Source organism: Convolutriloba macropyga, chromosome 11 (assembly GCF_964194025.1).
Source record: "Convolutriloba macropyga chromosome 11, txConMacr16.3, whole genome shotgun sequence".
Classification (NCBI taxonomy): Eukaryota; Metazoa; Xenacoelomorpha; order Acoela; family Convolutidae; genus Convolutriloba; species Convolutriloba macropyga.
The window spans coordinates 56,849,574-56,867,235 of NC_134478.1; the positions used below are offsets into that span (position 1 = coordinate 56,849,574).

At 34.7% G+C, this 17,662-nt stretch overlaps 1 protein-coding gene across 1 annotated transcript; it reads right to left on the reverse strand.

Moving 5' to 3' along the window:
- Nucleotides 1–1,580: 1,580 nt before the first annotated feature.
- LOC142349917 (interferon-inducible GTPase 1-like) lies at nucleotides 1,581–7,918 on the reverse strand. The gene is made up of 3 exons (XM_075401764.1): nucleotides 7,756–7,918; nucleotides 6,346–6,973; nucleotides 1,581–2,307 (listed from the first exon to the last, which is right to left on the reverse strand). The coding sequence occupies exons 1-3, from the start codon at nucleotides 7,876–7,878 to the stop codon at nucleotides 1,661–1,663; spliced, it is 1,398 nt and encodes a 465-aa protein (XP_075257879.1). The 5' UTR covers nucleotides 7,879–7,918; the 3' UTR covers nucleotides 1,581–1,660.
- Between the last annotated feature and the right edge of the window lie 9,744 nt (nucleotides 7,919–17,662).

The window sequence follows — 17,662 nt, forward strand, 5'->3', positions numbered from 1 at the left end:
CTGCATGTAATTAACTGAGCCCCGAAAATTGCCAGCGTTTTTGATCATTCCTCCACTTAAATTGTTTTCCTGAATTTCAAGGTGACCATAACTAGAAATACCATTTTTTTTTGTTTTTACCTTGTCAGTTTTTACTCCCAGTGACAAATTATGAGTTGTGAAATTGAACGGTACTACACTAGCGGCAGCGTTGGTAGAGATATGAAGGTTTTCTACACACTGGACACGGGGACGAAACTAAGCACACCCGAAAAAATATTCAGTAACATCTTCAGTAACATATTCAGAAAAATTTTGCAGCAACATCAAATTTAGCATAATCTGTGAAAACATGCTTTTTTCAGTTGACAATACAGGTTGACATAATACCGAGAAATCATAGAAATTTAAGAAAACACAAAAAACTTACAAAAATTACAAATTACCATAAAAGTCGTAAACTTCCCCCCTTAAAACATTACTTAATGAAACCGGTCCAGGAGTACGAAGTTCATTGGAGAAAAGAGAGAGAGAGAGAGAGAGAGAGAGAGAGAGAGAGAGAGAGAAAGAAAGAAGAAAAAAATAATGAACGAGAGGAAGAAAGACAGAAAAAAAAAGAGAGAGAGAGAGAGAGAGAGAGAGAAAGAAAGAAAAAAATAATGAACGAGAGAAAGAAAAAGACAGAAAAAGAGAGAGAGAGAGAGGATCAAAAGCAAAAGAAAGAAAAAAAATAAAGAAAAAGAACGAAAGAAAGACAGAAAGAAAGAAAGAAAGAAAGAAAGAAAGAAAGAAAGAGAGAGAGAGAGAGAAAAAAGCAAAAGAAGGAAAGGAAGAAAGACAGAAAGAAGGAAAGACAGAAGAGAGAGAGAGAGAGAGAGAGAGAGAGAGAGAAAGAAAGAAAGAAAAAAAATAATGAACGAGAGAAAGAAAAAGACAGAAAAAGAGAGAGAGAGAGAGAGGATCAAAAGCAAAAGAAAGAAAAAAAATAAAGAAAAAGAACGAAAGAAAGAAAGAAAGAAAGAAAGAAAGAAAGAAAGAAAGAAAGAAAGAAAGAAAGAAAAGAAAGAAAGAAAGAAAGAAAGAGAGAAAAAAAAGCAAAAGAAGGAAAGAAAGAAAGACAGAAAGAAGGAAAGACAGAAAAGAGAGAGAGAGAGAGAGAGAGAGAGAGAGAGAGGAGAGAGAGAGAGAGAGAGAGAGAGAGAGAGAGAGAGAGAGAGGATCAAAAGCAAAAGAAAGAAAAAAATAAAGAAAAAGAACGAACGAAAGAAACAGAGAAAGAAAGAAAGAGAGAGAAAAAAGCAAAAGAAAGAAAGAAAGAAAGAGACAAAAGCAAAACAATGAAAGAAAGAAAGACAGAAAGAAAGAAAGAGAGAGAGAGAGGGAGAGAGAGAGAGAGAGAGAGAGAAAACTCTTTCAACTTACGATAGCTTTGTTTTACTTTTCGGAACTGTTTCCATTACAGTGTGAACAGCTACCCATATAACGGCTCACAGGAGCAATTAGGTCTCTGAATTAGATCTCAAGTAGTTAGTAATAAAATTAGAGCCATCAAGTCATAGGCTAATTGAATGCTGCAAAATGTGGATAATGGTTACGTTGTCCACTTATAAGTGACGAAATTCAAACCTTTCCCGTCAATTTATCAATAGGAAATAGTTCCGAATTTTTGTTTTTGAATACTTTACTCATCTTTAATTGAAGCAATAATATCCTCAGTTGAGTCATTGTCTTCACTAGTTTGTAGGAATGAAGTTGATCGTTGTGAAAGAGATTTTGATAGAAACGAGTTAGCAAACATTGCTATGTCCTTCATCTGTGTCAAAAAGTACGACAGTTGGTAAAATGTGACTGCGAATGACAGTCCGGCCGATGCTGCCGAACCTATGACTGGCAGAACCCACTGGAACGTTGTTTCAATCGCCGATGACGTTGCAAGTAACGCAAGCTTCGAAAGAATCATTCTGCTCGATGACCCAGCGATTGATACAGCGGCTCGTCTTATTGAAATCCAGTTTGAAAGGGACTTTGGTGCACCCTCGCGGATAATGTGAAGTAGCCCGTTTTTCTCTTCTTTCAACTTGCGCTTCAAAGCCTTTTCAATCGTCCCCTTTCGAACGTTATTCAGATCTTCCAAGGACTCAATTGACGATTTGCTCAGCCCGAAACCTTCGAAATATGTCAAAATTTCTTCAACTAACAGTGTGATGTCAACTAATATACTAAAGCCCGGAATTGGTATCACTCCACCTGCAGCAGAAGCCAAAGATGCTTTTACGACCCGTTTCTTGAGCAACTTGTATTTCAGCTCGACCATTTGGCAACCGTAACCTTTAAACCGGAACTATTTCCTTTCTACCTGTTGAAAATGAGCATTTACAAATGCTATTTCTATTTCTATTGCTTACAATAGTATTTAATAATTTGTAATAATTGTGTCCACCCAAGTTTAGACCCCAAGTTTAGACCTCGACTTATGAAAAGATTGAAATCTAAGTGAGAAGAGACTTAATTGACTAAAATTAAACAAACGAGCTTGCTACATAAAGTAGAGGAAAAATTTTTTCATAGAGTGAGCAAAAGCCTTTTCATGGGCATTTTGGGCTTTTTATCAGTCGAGGTCTAAACTTGGGTATAGCCCCAACTCTAATTAAGTGCCACAAATTGTTATCAGTGAACTAAAACACATCAGCGTGTTCACAACTTCTTATAAGAAATGCGCTGAATAGCTGAAATTATGTGAGGAAATGAGATCAATGCGCTGAATTTTAGAAGGCGTTGAAATATTTAAGTTTCAGCGCCCTCTGGAAATTTCAGCGCATTTCTCACATAATTTCCGCGTACTTACAAAAAATGCGTTGAAACGGCGATGACATCTCGACTGGGGTATTGAAAGCAAAAAGGCGGCTCGTTAATGTGCGTTCGCACATGATGTTCCGACCCGAGCTCATCTACATTTTTGACTAAATTGTCAACCAAATGAAGAGATAACAAAAATAGATGTTTGAGTTTAAAACAATCGTTATACAACCTATCTTCTAATTGAATTACATAATGCCATGACTCATTACAGCGCCAACGTGACTTGACATTAAAGAGGTTACGCGACAAATAAAACAAACAACAAAGTTAGCAAAAAACAAAAATTTCACGGCAGAAACGGAATATCTAAATTTAAAAGCACCTAGTAACAACGCCAAAAAGCAGTCAGATAAAACCTTAACTTTACAATTTTACTTTTTCCTAACTATACAGCAGATGGAGAGTTTTCCTAATGAGACTAGGTAACAAGCCGACAAAAAGAACGAACAGTGAGGCGAAACTTTTACACCAAGAAATTTCAAAATCTTAAAAATCATTAGATTTTAACTAAAAAATTACTGATAAATCACTAAAAAGTTTTTACAAAACCCAAAGGACCTGTCTTTGGTTAGAATAGGCCATAGAAACGAACACAAAAGAAAATCAAAAAATTACAAACGATTTGCGAAAACACAAACTATTGCTACCATTAAAATCATTAGCTATCATCTGAATATTGTATTTTTATTTCAATTGTTATTTCTACTTATTCAGCTGAAGGATTTACATTGAGATTAAATAAGTTTACTTGGGCCACATTTTAAAACCATTGGGATCTGTTGTTACGCGATTGTTCTGAAAGAAGAGAAAAAGAAACACCAAAATTTGCCATTGAATAAACGTTCAGAAAAACGCATATTGTCCAACAAACAATATATTAGTGAAAAGTAATATCGACAGATATGTTTTTTTTTGAAATACAAGAAATTGGATGGGACCTCTCATTGATGAAAATAAGTTACAATTTGACGAAAAGAACAACAAAAACTGATAAGTTGGAAAAATTTTTCAAAATGTGTATCATAAACTTTTCGCTATTCGCTATAAACTGACTATTCGCTAAAAACTGACTGCTTCGGGTAACATCAATCATTCAATCCGCAATTACAAGCCTATGAGACCTGTCATCAATTTACGGCTACCTAAAATCAAGCAAATTCAAGAAAAAATTGAGCGAGAAAAGAGTCAAAGGCATTAAAAAATGAACTTTTCACTAAAAACTTTTCTAATTTCTATGGTTTTTAAGAGCAATGGGATTTCTCTTTTTATCAATATAATTTCAAAAAATCAAATATGAAATACATTAGAACCACGAAATTTTCGAGAAAACACGTATTATCAACGCCATTAAATTCATTAGCTTCCAACGGAAGCCAGTAAATACGCTAAGTTGTGCCTCGATGGGACAACAAGTTTATTTGCCAATCATATTTCATCAAAAAGACCTTACAACAAGTTATTGACTATGAAAACCACAACAGAGACAGGCAAAGACCAAAAGTTCAGTAGAAAAGTGCCAGAAGAAAATGTCGAAGCAATTAACTCGTAAGCTCTTCTCTGAAAACTTTATCTATGATCCGCTGAACTTCTTCCCTAAACCAAGGGGGACTATCAGCAGTAGGGTGATGTGATAAGATTTCAAAAGGATCCAAAAATAAAAAAGTACCCGAAAATTAAAAAAAATAAAGAAATCTCGTGGCATTGAAAAATTAAGAAATCTCGTGGCATTAAGAAAGCTCAATAACTACGAACAGATATAGCCTGATGGGAGACAAAGGTTGGTTGTCATGCGTAGATAAATAACGACATCACAATAAGTCTTATGGCTGTGAAAACAATAACAAAAACAGGCAAAAGCAAAAATTCAGTAAAGTGCGAGAAGAAAGTGTCGAAGCCAATTAAACCATTAGTTTTTCCCTGAAAGATTTATTTGTGATGCACTGAGCGTCCTCTCTAAGCCAATGGGGCTAGAATTTTTTTGATAATGTTTTAAATGTTTGATAATGTGATAAGAGTTCAAAAGTAACCAATAATACAAAAGTATCCAAAAAAGTTTTTTTAAAAAATTGAAATTTTGTGTCATTGAAGTCATATAACCAATAGTTAGAAGAGAAAACTGCTAACCAGATTAATTTTAGTTGCAAAAGAATGCAAGTGGGTCCTTATTTATTTTTAAATTATTTTAAAATTCTTAAATTATTTTTAAATTCTTAACAGGCATTAATTTCAATAGCTTTCAAAGGAAGTCAATAAATACGCTCAAAGATGACCCCATGGGAGTACCTTTATGTTGGTCATGGATAGGTTATCAATAAGATATCACAATAAGTCTTATGACTATTAAAACAACAACAAAAACAGGCAAAAATCAAAAATTCAAAAGAAAATTGCGAGGTGTCGAAGCCAATTAAATCATAAATTTTTCTATGAAATTTTTATCTGTGATCCACTGAACATCTTCTGTAAGCCAATGGGAGATATCAATATTTGGATTATGTGATAAGATTTCAAAAGTAACCAATAATACAAAAAATATCCAAAAAATTTTTTAATTTTTTTGAAATCTTGTGTCATTGAAGTCATAACCAATAGTTAGAAGATAAAATCGCTAACCAGATTAAATTTGGTTGCAGTATGAAAGAGGAGGGTGCTGTCACCCCTGTACTGACTTACAGTTTACGATAATAAGTTTATGATTCTTGAATGTTCAAAAAAAATTGAAAAATTATTTTTCAAGTCTTAACAGCCATTAGCTATGCCCTCAAAGCACTGGATATGTTCACTTAATGCTCATTATGGAACATATTACACTGTTAGTCAATGAATCCATGACATAGGACTCCAAAGAATTAGTAAAACCTCAAAAAGAAACTAAAAATTTCATTTAAAATTACGAAAACTCAGAATCGAAGCAAAAAAAACATGAGCAATTCCTTGAAAACGATGTTTTTTGTTCATTGGGCTTCATTTGAATGTAAAGGAGGTTTGTCATTAATAGAACCTCAATATAAAAAGTGAATTGTCTTTAGGTGACTTAAAAAAAGCAAAAAAAAAATTTATAAAAAATAAAGAGCTCTCAAATAGAATTCGATTTTTTTTATAGTGAGTTTCCCTATGAGACCAGAACTAGTATTTTTTATCGCCTTTAGTCTGTTATGAACACAAAATTGGTCCATTTTTGGCGTGAAATTTAATTTTGAAATACTATTTTTATAGAAAATATTTTATTTTTGAGAAAAATTACACTAAAAGTGAACAAATATCCCGTGTTCACACAAAATTTCAATCCTCGATTACTCCTCGAAAAAAAAACGAAAATCAAAAAATCTTTTAAATTTTGAATTCGACGCTGGACCAGCTTTTTAATGATACCACTCACATTTCTCTACGACGAATATATCGATCGGCCAAAATTGATTGAACAAAAAAAAACCCGTTTTGATTGAACAAAAAAAAACACAAGTGGGGTCGGAACAATAAAATTTGTTCACTGGGTAAAAAGGAAACAGTTCCCTCCGATTGTCAACAACAGAGCTTCCTGTTGAAGGTCACAAACACACTCTTTACAAATATCCTCCATTAATTGAGGGAAATCGTATTCGAACACGTTTCTGTTGTTAACTAAATAAATTTTGAATTTTGAAGTGTCAAAATTAAAACTTTGCAACTCAGCTTTGATATTTTGGCGAACTTCGGCGACTATGTCACTTTCATCGATCGTTTTGTCACTCGAATCTTCGAGCTGTTTTAGAATCGTGTCATCAATGTGAGTTCTGATTAGATAGAATCGTTTATTTAGTTTCTGTATTTCATCTGCTATGAACTTAGCGTCGGAGCTGAAAATGTCTTTGGTCACTATCAAGAAAAAATCGTATTCGTTATCATAATAGCCAATTTTTTCGAAATAACCCTCCCGTGAAAAATTGACAGCGTCGATTCCTGGAACGTCCCACAATTCGATGTTTGGGTTTTTAGGATGGGGAAAGGATCGTATGTTTGTTGTACAAACACCTGTAGCCCTTACTTCGGCAAGTTTTTGCCCGATTTGGGCATTTATCAGTGATGACTTGCCTTGTCTCGCCTGGCCGATAACTGCGATGTTGATCATCTCTTTCCTCCATTTTTCTCTCTCCACCTGAGAAAATTAACAAAAATTTGATCGTTTATTTTTCGCGCGAAATTGCACTTCAATTTGGGTCTTTCCCATTATAGCCCCCCCCCCAGATTAGTGGTCAGATAACCTATAGCCCCCCCCCCCCCAATCATGGTTAACATAGCATAATGGGGGGGGCTATAATTTCGTGGGCTTACTTCAAAATTTGTGCTTACTTCAATTGTTTAACTGTTTTCAACATAGCTGACTGAGTTCATGACGGGCACGTAAAGTGTTTTAATTTGACTTTGACAAAAATATTAGTGCTTGCTATGATACTAAGACCAGGAAACGGTTAAAATGAGTTGTTAGGAAATCTTTTTCCTCAGAACGTGTAATTCTATTTTTAAAGGAGAACCGAAAAAAATCAGGTTATATATGATTTGTACGCTTTCTCAGTAGTCATTCGAAAACCAGACACAAATGAAACTTGCTCACACATTGGTTCAATCACAATGCCATAAGTCATCAATTCCTACAGGGCTCAAATGTTATGTAATGATTAAGTGACTGCCTGAAGTCACTGAGAACTTCGGCGTGGCGTTCATCGAGAACCGCGAAGCGGTTCGCGATATTAAGTCAGAATTTCGAAGTGACTTCTGCAGAGTCACTTAACCATGCTTAAAACACGAAACGCGCACGCTTTAAAATGACGAAAGTCAACGAAATTCAACTTCTGGCTAAGTAGCAGCTTCTGGCATTTAGACTTCTGGCACTGCAGACAGTCGGCATTTTAAAATGTGCACGTGAGTGTTTCAACATACCTTCATTTGACCATAAAGAGCTGTTCCTAAGCCGTGTTTCTTCACAGTTTCTTCCACGAATGCGTAGGTGTTGTCTTCCCCAAATGAATTAACCACATTTTGGTTTTTCACAGTTGAACCCATTGTAACTTGACTTAACTAACAACAATGTGAACGATTTTTTGTCCCTCAAATTTGCGTTATCAGCTTTGCTGTCCGTTTGAAAAAGTGCTTGAAAGAGTGCTTGTTTTTCTAATTTAGAAACTGACCATTTTAACCGTTCAAAATTTCCTCAAAATGTTGGGGGTTAAACGCGAGGAAAACGACAAAAGCGGGTACGTTTTGGGCTCCGGTATCGTGGTTTTGTTCAGTTTTTACAAATCTTTTAAAAATCTAATCGCGAAAAAGTGAAAATTGCCCGAAAAAAGCTTTCAAAATCAGTTATGAAGAGAAAAATTAACTAATTTCCAGATATTGAATTTGGTGCGAATTGATCTTGGCTTTCAATCGTCGATATTGTTCAACATTCTCTCCCAACAATAAAGAAGTAAAAGACCTGACCCTTGATCTGTAGAAGAGAAGTTTTTTCGCTCAATTTGACTTCTCCAATTACGCAAATTTCACAATTTGCACAGCAACGAAAGCAAGCATGGTGTCCCATACTTAAAAACAATTTTCTTGGGTATAACATACAAGTGTATATATATGTACAGCTTAAGCGGTACAGATTTACTTCTTTAAGTGCGTGTTTATATCTGAGTAAAAATTTCTAAAAGATAATTGAACAACTATTTTGATTTTCTGTACATGAGTTGACTGTTTTTTGAAGGGGGTAAAAAAGCAAAAAAGCGTTGACATGTAGACTAAGAAGACTGCGCACTGAAATCACAAGTACTCTTTGGGGAAAACATGTTTTGAAAACTGTTTCGACTATAAAAATTAATTCTCAGCTTATTTTATTTAACGCCACATCCTGACTGACGGTATAGAAACACTTCTTTTTGAGCACTAAAAAATTTATCACGCCGAATTGAAGATTTTACACAGTGTACTGATGAAGCTAAAAGACCAGAAGAACGGGGAAAAATAAGCTCAGATTCTAGATTCAAGGCCAAACGGTGATCACAGCGAAAGTTTTGTTGTGCTGGATACAAAAAAATTAAATAGAAACAATATGGGAAACAAATGAATTAACCACATTTTGGTTTTTCACAGTTGAACCCATTGTAACTTGACTTAACTAACAACAATGTGAACGATTTTTTGTCACTCAAATTTGCGTTATCAGCTTTGCTGTCCGTTTGAAAAAGTGCTTGAAAGAGTGCTTGTTTTTCTAATTTAGAAACTGACCATTTTAACCGTTCAAAATTTCCTCAAAATGTTGGGGGTTAAACGCGAGGAAAACGACAAAAGCGGGTACGTTTTGGGCTCCGGTATCGTGGTTTTGTTCAGTTTTTAAAAATCTTTTAAAAATCTAATCGCGAAAAAGTGAAAATTGCCCGAAAAAAGCTTTCAAAATAAGTTATGAAGAGAAAAATTAACTAATTAACTCAAAGAAAAATAATTTGACTCAAAGCTGGAAAAGTTTTGTGAAGTTTAAATAACCTGCAAAATATAATTAATTATTAAACAAAAAAAAACGAACAAATAAATTTTTAGACAATCACAAAGCTTCATTAATATATGTTTATACGTTTTTTTAACCAATAGCATGTTTTTAATTTTCACACTGAATCGATGCTGTTGCAATATACGCGCAAAAACGTAGTGAGAAAAAAACTGTACTCATTAGCCAACGCAATGACGAAAAAGAACAACAACTGTTAGTAAAGTTTCAAAAAGCTCATTCTGGTTAATGGTATTTAAACTAACTTGTCAAGGATTTCCTTAAAGAGACCCAAAAATTATTATTATGTTGCGATTATCCCACACATTAAAGACAATCAAGAATTTAAAAAACTACAAATGTTCTAAACTTTCTCTGTAGGAATAGTCCTAAAAATCGATAGTAACAATCACATTTATTCGTGTCAAATTCATTCAGTGCGAAGCAAAAAGGCAAGCCCTAATTTCAGTTTAGTGCAACTCGATGTATTTTTTTGATTTAGTAAATGGGGATAAAACTTTGAGATTGTAAATGATCGCCTTGTACGAATTCGAAATAATTACTTCATCTAAAATTTAGTTACTTGTTTGATAAAGGTTTTCACTTCTGTAAGAATTTCAACTTGGATGTATTCGGTCATCATTTTCAACTTTCGATTTTATTCGACAATTTTTACCAAAAATGTCAAATGGCAACAAATGAAGTCACGAGAATCGCTATCACCTGGATAAAGTTGGCTTATCTGTCACTGTTCGCTGAATTTCTACTTTTACAAACAGTAAACTACCTTAGCTGAACATCATGTGCACAACTGACTACATAAAACTAAAAACTGGTGCCGATCTTGCTTTATCGCCTCATTTACATTTGATTGATGCGCAGTGCATGACACGCGCAACTGAATTTCCAGATATTGAATTTGGTGCGAATTGATCTTGGCTTTCAATCGTCGATATTGTTCAACATTCTCTCCCAACAATAAAGAAGTAAAAGACCTGACCCTTGATCTGTAGAAGAGAAGTTTTTTCGCTCAATTTGACTTCTCCAATTACGCAAATTTCACAATTTGCACAGCAACGAAAGCAAGCATGGTGTCCCATACTTAAAAACAATTTTCTTGGGTATAACATACAAGTGTATATATATGTACAGCTTAAGCGGTACAGATTTACTTCTTTAAGTGCGTGTTTATATCTGAGTAAAAATTTCTAAAAGATAATTGAACAACTATTTTGATTTTCTGTACATGAGTTGACTGTTTTTTGAAGGGGGTAAAAAAGCAAAAAAGCGTTGACATGTAGACTAAGAAGACTGCGCACTGAAATCACAAGTACTCTTTGGGGAAAACATGTTTTGAAAACTGTTTCGACTATAAAAATTAATTCTCAGCTTATTTTATTTAACGCCACATCCTGACTGACGGTATAGAAACACTTCTTTTTGAGCACTAAAAAATTTATCACGCCGAATTGAAGATTTTACACAGTGTACTGATGAAGCTAAAAGACCAGAAGAACGGGGAAAAATAAGCTCAGATTCTAGATTCAAGGCCAAACGGTGATCACAGCGAAAGTTTTGTTGTGCTGGATACAAAAAAATTAAATAGAAACAATATGGGAAACATTTCAAACGGGAATTCCATGAACAAGTTATTTGAACAAAAACGATGTTTTATAGTGCTATCGTTGTATTTTCTGATTCCACCACCAGCTTTGAACAGTACTTTTCCCTTCTAACACTTTCATTCATTACGAGGCTAATAAAGGTAGTGAAAGTAGCAGCAATTATGAGCAGGAACTAACTTTTAAAATTGCACCCAGACATTAACACTAAATTCATTTTTTTACAGAACTGACTATTTGAAAAGCTTTTTCCATTGCGCCATCAAAAGATTTTGCTGCTGATGACTGGCTGAGTCATTATCAAATAATTTTCGAAAGCCTCAAATTAACCATTTCCAATGTTTGAAAGATCTTTCAGACACACTTTGAAAAAAGCATTACTACAAAGCAAGCACCTGAAATATGTCGCTGACCTGGCACTAATAATAACGAAATTCTATCGCGCATTATAGTTTACACAGAACAGTTGGCTAACACCTTGTATATTACCCTCAAAAGTGAGAAGAGACAACTGGTTTCGAGTAAGTGTGAACAGAGATTCTCTAAAGTATTGAACAAACCTAACCATTTTGAGCAAATTTGTGATCGAAAAATCCTGGCAAGAATATGGGTGCTAAATTTGTGTGCCCCAGAAGGATTCTTGGGACACGCCAACCATAGTGGTTGCAACAATACTCGATCTTGGCAAACGGTACTAATATCAGTTTTTCTGTGAAACCCATGCGAACGTCATTTGATTGTCAATTACCTTATAGTGATAATGAAAAAATGTTATTTGGATAATTGTGAACACAATCTTGATCCTAAGAAAGGAAATTGTCTTTTTTGGCCTCTCAATTTACGCAAAGGATCTCGTTTTATACAGAAAAGAAGATAAGCACGTTGTACCAAAGTTCACAGATGCTTTTGCTGGTGATTATACAAAGGAAGACATGTAATTGGAGTCAAAGCTGAACAGAATTGCTGCTTTCCATGCCTAATTTAAAGATCAGAGTATGAAAATGAAAACAAAATCTTCACATAGCTATCATGACTTTCTTTTCCATGAGTTGAACGCTTTTTTTGTTTGATAGCGACAAAGCAAAAAGAACAAACAAAAGAGTCTGACATACAGGCAATACATACCGGGATCTGAAAACAAAAGAAATGTTTCAAAAATGCAGGTCCTGAAAACTGTTTCAAATAAAATAATATATATCTCAGCTTATGTTTTTAAACAACACATTTTGATTGAAGGAATAAAAACGCGTCCTTTCGGCCCCTACAAAAATGATAGTTGTCTAGTCAAATACTGATGAAAGCAAAATTGATCAGAAAAAAGAATTAGCTACAATGTGCGCGCCATAGCAAAAAGTGGAATTGCAACAGTATGGGAAAGACTTGACCAGGGATTTGCAGTAACAAGTAATATGACCGAAAACGATGTTGATAGCAGTTTGGTGTACAGTAATTCTTATCAAACTGGAGGAATGAAATTTTAGCTAACACACTTCTAAGAAAGTTTCTTTCAATCACGTCTGAAAATGACCGAAGACAAGATTCTGAAAATCGCCCGAAAAAAAATTATGTTCATACAAACAATGAGTCTTAATTAATTACATCTGGAAAAGAATGAAAATTAATCCCTCTACGTCGAGAGACAGTATTTGTTGTTTTTTTTGTGTCTGTATGTTTTGGTGCGTGCGTGTGTGTGCCTATCTGTGTGTGCATTACTAACGGTGTTTGAGTGAACTTTTTTGGGTTTGTAAGATAATTTGGTTTTTTGTATGTCTGTGTATATGTTTTGTGAGTTTAACTGAGTGTGTGCGTGTGTATGGGGGTGTGTTTTCTTATATGCGTGGGTCTGTTGAATGTATATATACATATATCAGACCCATACATACAAAAACACAACCCCATACACAAACACACACACAAAAAAAGAAAAAATTCATGTGAAAACAATTGATAGTTCGTAAATATATGTAATCATTTCTTGGTTCTGAATTACCTGCTGAATTCAATAATTTAAATTTTTTACAGTATCTGCATTCGATTTCCCACAGTTTGAATCTCAAATAAAAATTGATGATTACGGAACATTGACGAGTAGAGAACAGCACTGTTTCGCGATTCCAACGATTTACAAATTTATCGTATTTTTAAAAATAGGAATTTTCGATGTCAGTTGAAAAACATTAAATTTTCATCTGTTGTAATATAAAAGTTACCTAATCATGTCTTAAAACATTGACTCGAAATGGGCTGTGATTTGTAGGGACTTACTGAGTGAATTTGGATTGTGTTTTTGAAACTTAAGTTGCCTCATTAAAAAGGGAAATTGTTTTCATTAGTAGGTAATCTACTTTATCTGCTTCAATCAGTCGCATTCAAAACACAAATCTGGTGTTTTTTAGTTCGTTCGGTCTTTATTGGTTGGATAACAGTGACAATATCTGTCACCATTCCATGGTGAATAAATTTGGTCATTTTTCCTATGAAAATTGATTGCTTTAGTCCTGGACAAAAAGAATGGGAAATTGTACCTCGCCTATCGTGTTCAAACAAAACTTAGTCCACCGGGTCGACCACCCAGAGAATTGCAGTACTGAACCATCGAAAATGCAATAACTGTATATAGACTCTTTTATTCTTGAACTGATTCTTTTCATGTCACAATCCACACTGATCAGTGCCTTTTTCAGTGTAAAATTGTACCTCCGCGTTTATCCTGATTTAGATCCGATCATAATATCATGCATATCATGCATAATATCATGCATAATATCATGCATAATATCATATTATCATGCAATTATCGGCCTAATTAACAGTATTGTATAACTCTTGTCAGCCTAAATCCATTCTGGTTTTATTTTGAGCTCTGATTGTCAGCCTAAAATACACAGTTTTTAACCTGTTTCAGCGCTGATTGTGCATAAAACCGCAAGCATATAGACACGAAAATACATTATACCACAGGCTCTTTCACAACAAACTACATCACACCACAGTCATACACACGTTAAGCTACATCACACCACAGCCATATTCACACCATTTTACAGCACACCACAGTCATATTCACACCATTTTACAGCACACCACAGTCATATTCACACCATTTTACAGCACACCACAGTCATATTCACAACATTTTACAGCACACCACAGTCATATTCACACCATTTTACAGCACATCACAGTCATATGCACACCATTTTACAGCACACCACAGTCATATTCACACCATTTTACAGCACACCACAAACATATTCACACCATTTTAAAGCACACCACAGTCATATTAAAACCATTTTACAGCACACCACAGTCATATTCACACCCTTTTACAGCACACCCCAGTCATATTCACACCATTTTACAGGACAGCACAGTCATATTCACACCATTTTACAGCACACCACAGTCATATTCACACCATTTTACAGCACACCACAGTCATATTCACACCATTTTACAGCACACCACAGTCATATTCACACCATTTTACAGCACACCACAGTCATATTCACACCATTTTACAGCACACCACAGTCACATTCACACCATTTTACAGGACAGCACAGTCATATTCACACCATTTTACAGCACACCACAGTCATATTCACACCATTTTACAGCACACCACAGTCATATTCACACCATTTTACAGGACACCACAGTCATATTTACACCATTTTACAGCACACCACAGTCATATTTACACCATTTTACAGCACACCACAGTCATATTCACACCATTTTACAGCACACCACAGTCATATTCACACCATTTTACAGCACACCACAGTCATATTCACACCATTTTACAGCACACCACAGTCATATTCACACCATTTTACAGCACACCACAGTCATATTCACACCACTTTACAGCACACCACAGTCATATTCACTCCATTTTACAGCACACCACAGTCATATTCACACCATTTTACAGTACACCACAGTCATATTCACACCATTTTACAGCACACCACAGTCATATTCACATCATTTTACCACAGTCATATTCACATCAATTCTTTTCTTTTTTAGTATAGTGACACTGTTAGTTGAAAAACAACTAATTGTTCTCTGGACCCTTTATTTGCATTGTCAGGGCATTTTTTGTAATTAATCATCAATTATGGGTAGCTGCAAATTTCATTTTTTCTTTCAGCCATGATAATTATTGTGAGAGAATTTTTGAATTTTATTACTAACTATGCTTTCTTTCACTTCTGCTGTATAATAGACAAGTTGTTAACCGTTGTGTTGGTAAGCCTTAGCGCTGTTACAGCATGTTTTGTCAGTGTTTTTAACGCTTGACCAGAAACCGACTCCGTGAAAAACTGTAAACACATAATTGATGCAAAATTGTACTAAATTTGATTACCCATATATAACCACAAACGCTTTAAACCCTGATTTTGAAACAAAGTGGTCAAAAAATGAACAACTTCAGTAGAACGACTCCAGCAAATGTTGTTGGAAAATTATCCTTCAAAATTTTTTTTTGCTACAAGCGTGGATATGCAAAGATTGTATTACGGTGAAATTTGTATTTCTCTAGTACAAAAGTGTCAAGATAAAGTGTCTTTCAAAATATTTCTTCAATTATTACTTGTTTTAAGTAAGTTATTTTACTTGTTTGCAGATAAATTTCGTAGTCTTCAAATCTTTTTTAAAAATTTCAATTTTTTGTAGAAGTTTTGCACTGTGTTTTTTGTATGGCTTATCATTCACTTTTTGAGAACATTCCGTTAAAAAAAAAGAACTTTGTTATCAGAACTGAGGGAAAATTTGAAAGAATCTTTTAAATATAAATATCTGCTGGAGGTTTTTGCTTTTAAAAAACTTGATTTCGACATCGATTTTATCAACAGTCTCAACTTCAAAAAAACTTCAAAATCGACTATAAGGAATTTGAGCCGTAATAGTAAACTTTTAAAGCCATCAATGAAAGCTCTACAAACGGTATTAAAATTTTTCAGTAAAATCATTTAGGAGGTAGCTGTCAAACAAGCCAATAGGCAAGCAGGCCGAATTATGAAAATGAGGTCAAGTAAGCCAAAAAAATTTTGGGATGCCCGAATTTTAAGTTGGTCCTGACGGACCGGTGGGCGCGCTTCGCGCACGTTGTGCTTCGCCGCGATAATCGGCCCGCGGTTTCCGGATTTCATCGCACAGCAGATGAGAGGCGTAGCCGTGGACAGCGGTCCGGTGAGGTCCGTACCCACTAGATGTCTAAAAATTGACGTATTTTTGTTTCTTTGTTGCACTGAAATAAATTATGCACTATGATACTATGCACAGCCTTGATTATAATGTGTTACAATGTATTTTTTCTGATAGATTACATAACTATTACATAACTTTGGGCTTGCTTCTATGTCGGCTTACTTTTCCTTGGGCTTACTTTGCGTTCACCCACTTAGGAAAACATTGTAACCATAAATTAACTAGCAAACAAAACAGTTGATTCTAGATGAAACTTTTTTCTTTGTCATTTCGCCAATGTTGAGACGAAAAACAGTTTGGTCTTAAACTGAAGCCCTGTTGACCAGACCAATCAAAAACGTTCAAATTAGTGTGTGAAATAACCGTTTTTGATCGGTAACTTTAGGAAATGATTGTTTTTGATTGCTTTTGATCGTTTTTGATCGACAATTTTAGGAACTGATTGTTTTTGATGTTTTTGATCAGCAAAAATAGGAATATAGGAAATGGTTGCTTCTGACCGTTTTCAGGAGATAATAGTTTCTGATTGTTTGTTTAGGAAAATACCATTTTTGAACGTTGTCGACAGTTTTTGTTTGATATCAACGCACGCAAAATCTCGCATTGAAGTTTACCACTACGGATTTTATAACACTTGTTAAGGTGCATCAATCGAGTTTAACCCCCTTTTTAACTGATTTTTTGTTTAATTTATATGAGACAAAGTTTGTAGCACTTATATAAATCATGTGGTATTTTCTTTTTATGCAATGTTTCGCTCGACTAATGTTGCGTCCAAACAATTTGACTTTTTTCCCTGAAAAATGCGCATTGAGTGCTCTGAGAGCCTCTTAGTTTACTAGACTCTAAGTATACTATTCAAAAAACTGTCATGGAAACAATAATTTATGGTGTGAATCGCGATTCTTAGAGTTGGAAACCCCTCTTTTCACTCCCTCCCCTCACAATAGCCCCCGAATCTCCCGTAATAGCGTTCAAAACCACATATAAAGCCCCAGATAAGTGAAAACATTGATAGATGAAGTTGTTGTCGATCTTATAGAGGAAAACTATTCGTCCTTTTCGAAATAAATTTGCAGTTTTGTCTCCAGTTGATCTTTAATTCCTTTTTTGAAACTCTTTTCGTTTCTTCTGAGATAGTTTGTGGTCAAATGAAATCGCAGCTGACCTAGACGTGTCATAATGGAAATGTTTTTTATTGAAAAGAGTTGATGCTTTTGCAATTTTTAGTTCTTGCCGATCTTTTAAAGGCTACTGTGCATCAGGAAAGCTGTGTATAAAGCTAATAAGCATCCTGAAAGCTGTGTATAAAGCTACTAAGCATCACTTTTGTCCTATTTTTTGTGAACCAGAAACAATCAAGCTTCTATTGGTTCGTAAGAGGATTGTTTGATAGCTGCATTAGGTAATGTTGCTCAAAAAAGAACTCCCGACTTGATTTCAGCACTACTAGTAGGTTAAAATGCTGAAATCA

Coding starts and splice junctions, on each gene's coding strand:
- LOC142349917 (XM_075401764.1), bottom strand. CDS start 7,878: ATGGGTTCAACTGTGAAAAACCAAAATGTGGTTAATTCATTTGGGGAA. Junction 6,974..7,755: donor CTCTTTATGGTCAAATGAAG/GTATGTTGAAAC, acceptor TAATTTTCTCAG/GTGGAGAGAGAAAAATGGAG. Junction 2,308..6,345: donor GTTGACAATCGGAGGGAACT/GTTTCCTTTTTA, acceptor TCCGGTTTAAAG/GTTACGGTTGCCAAATGGTC.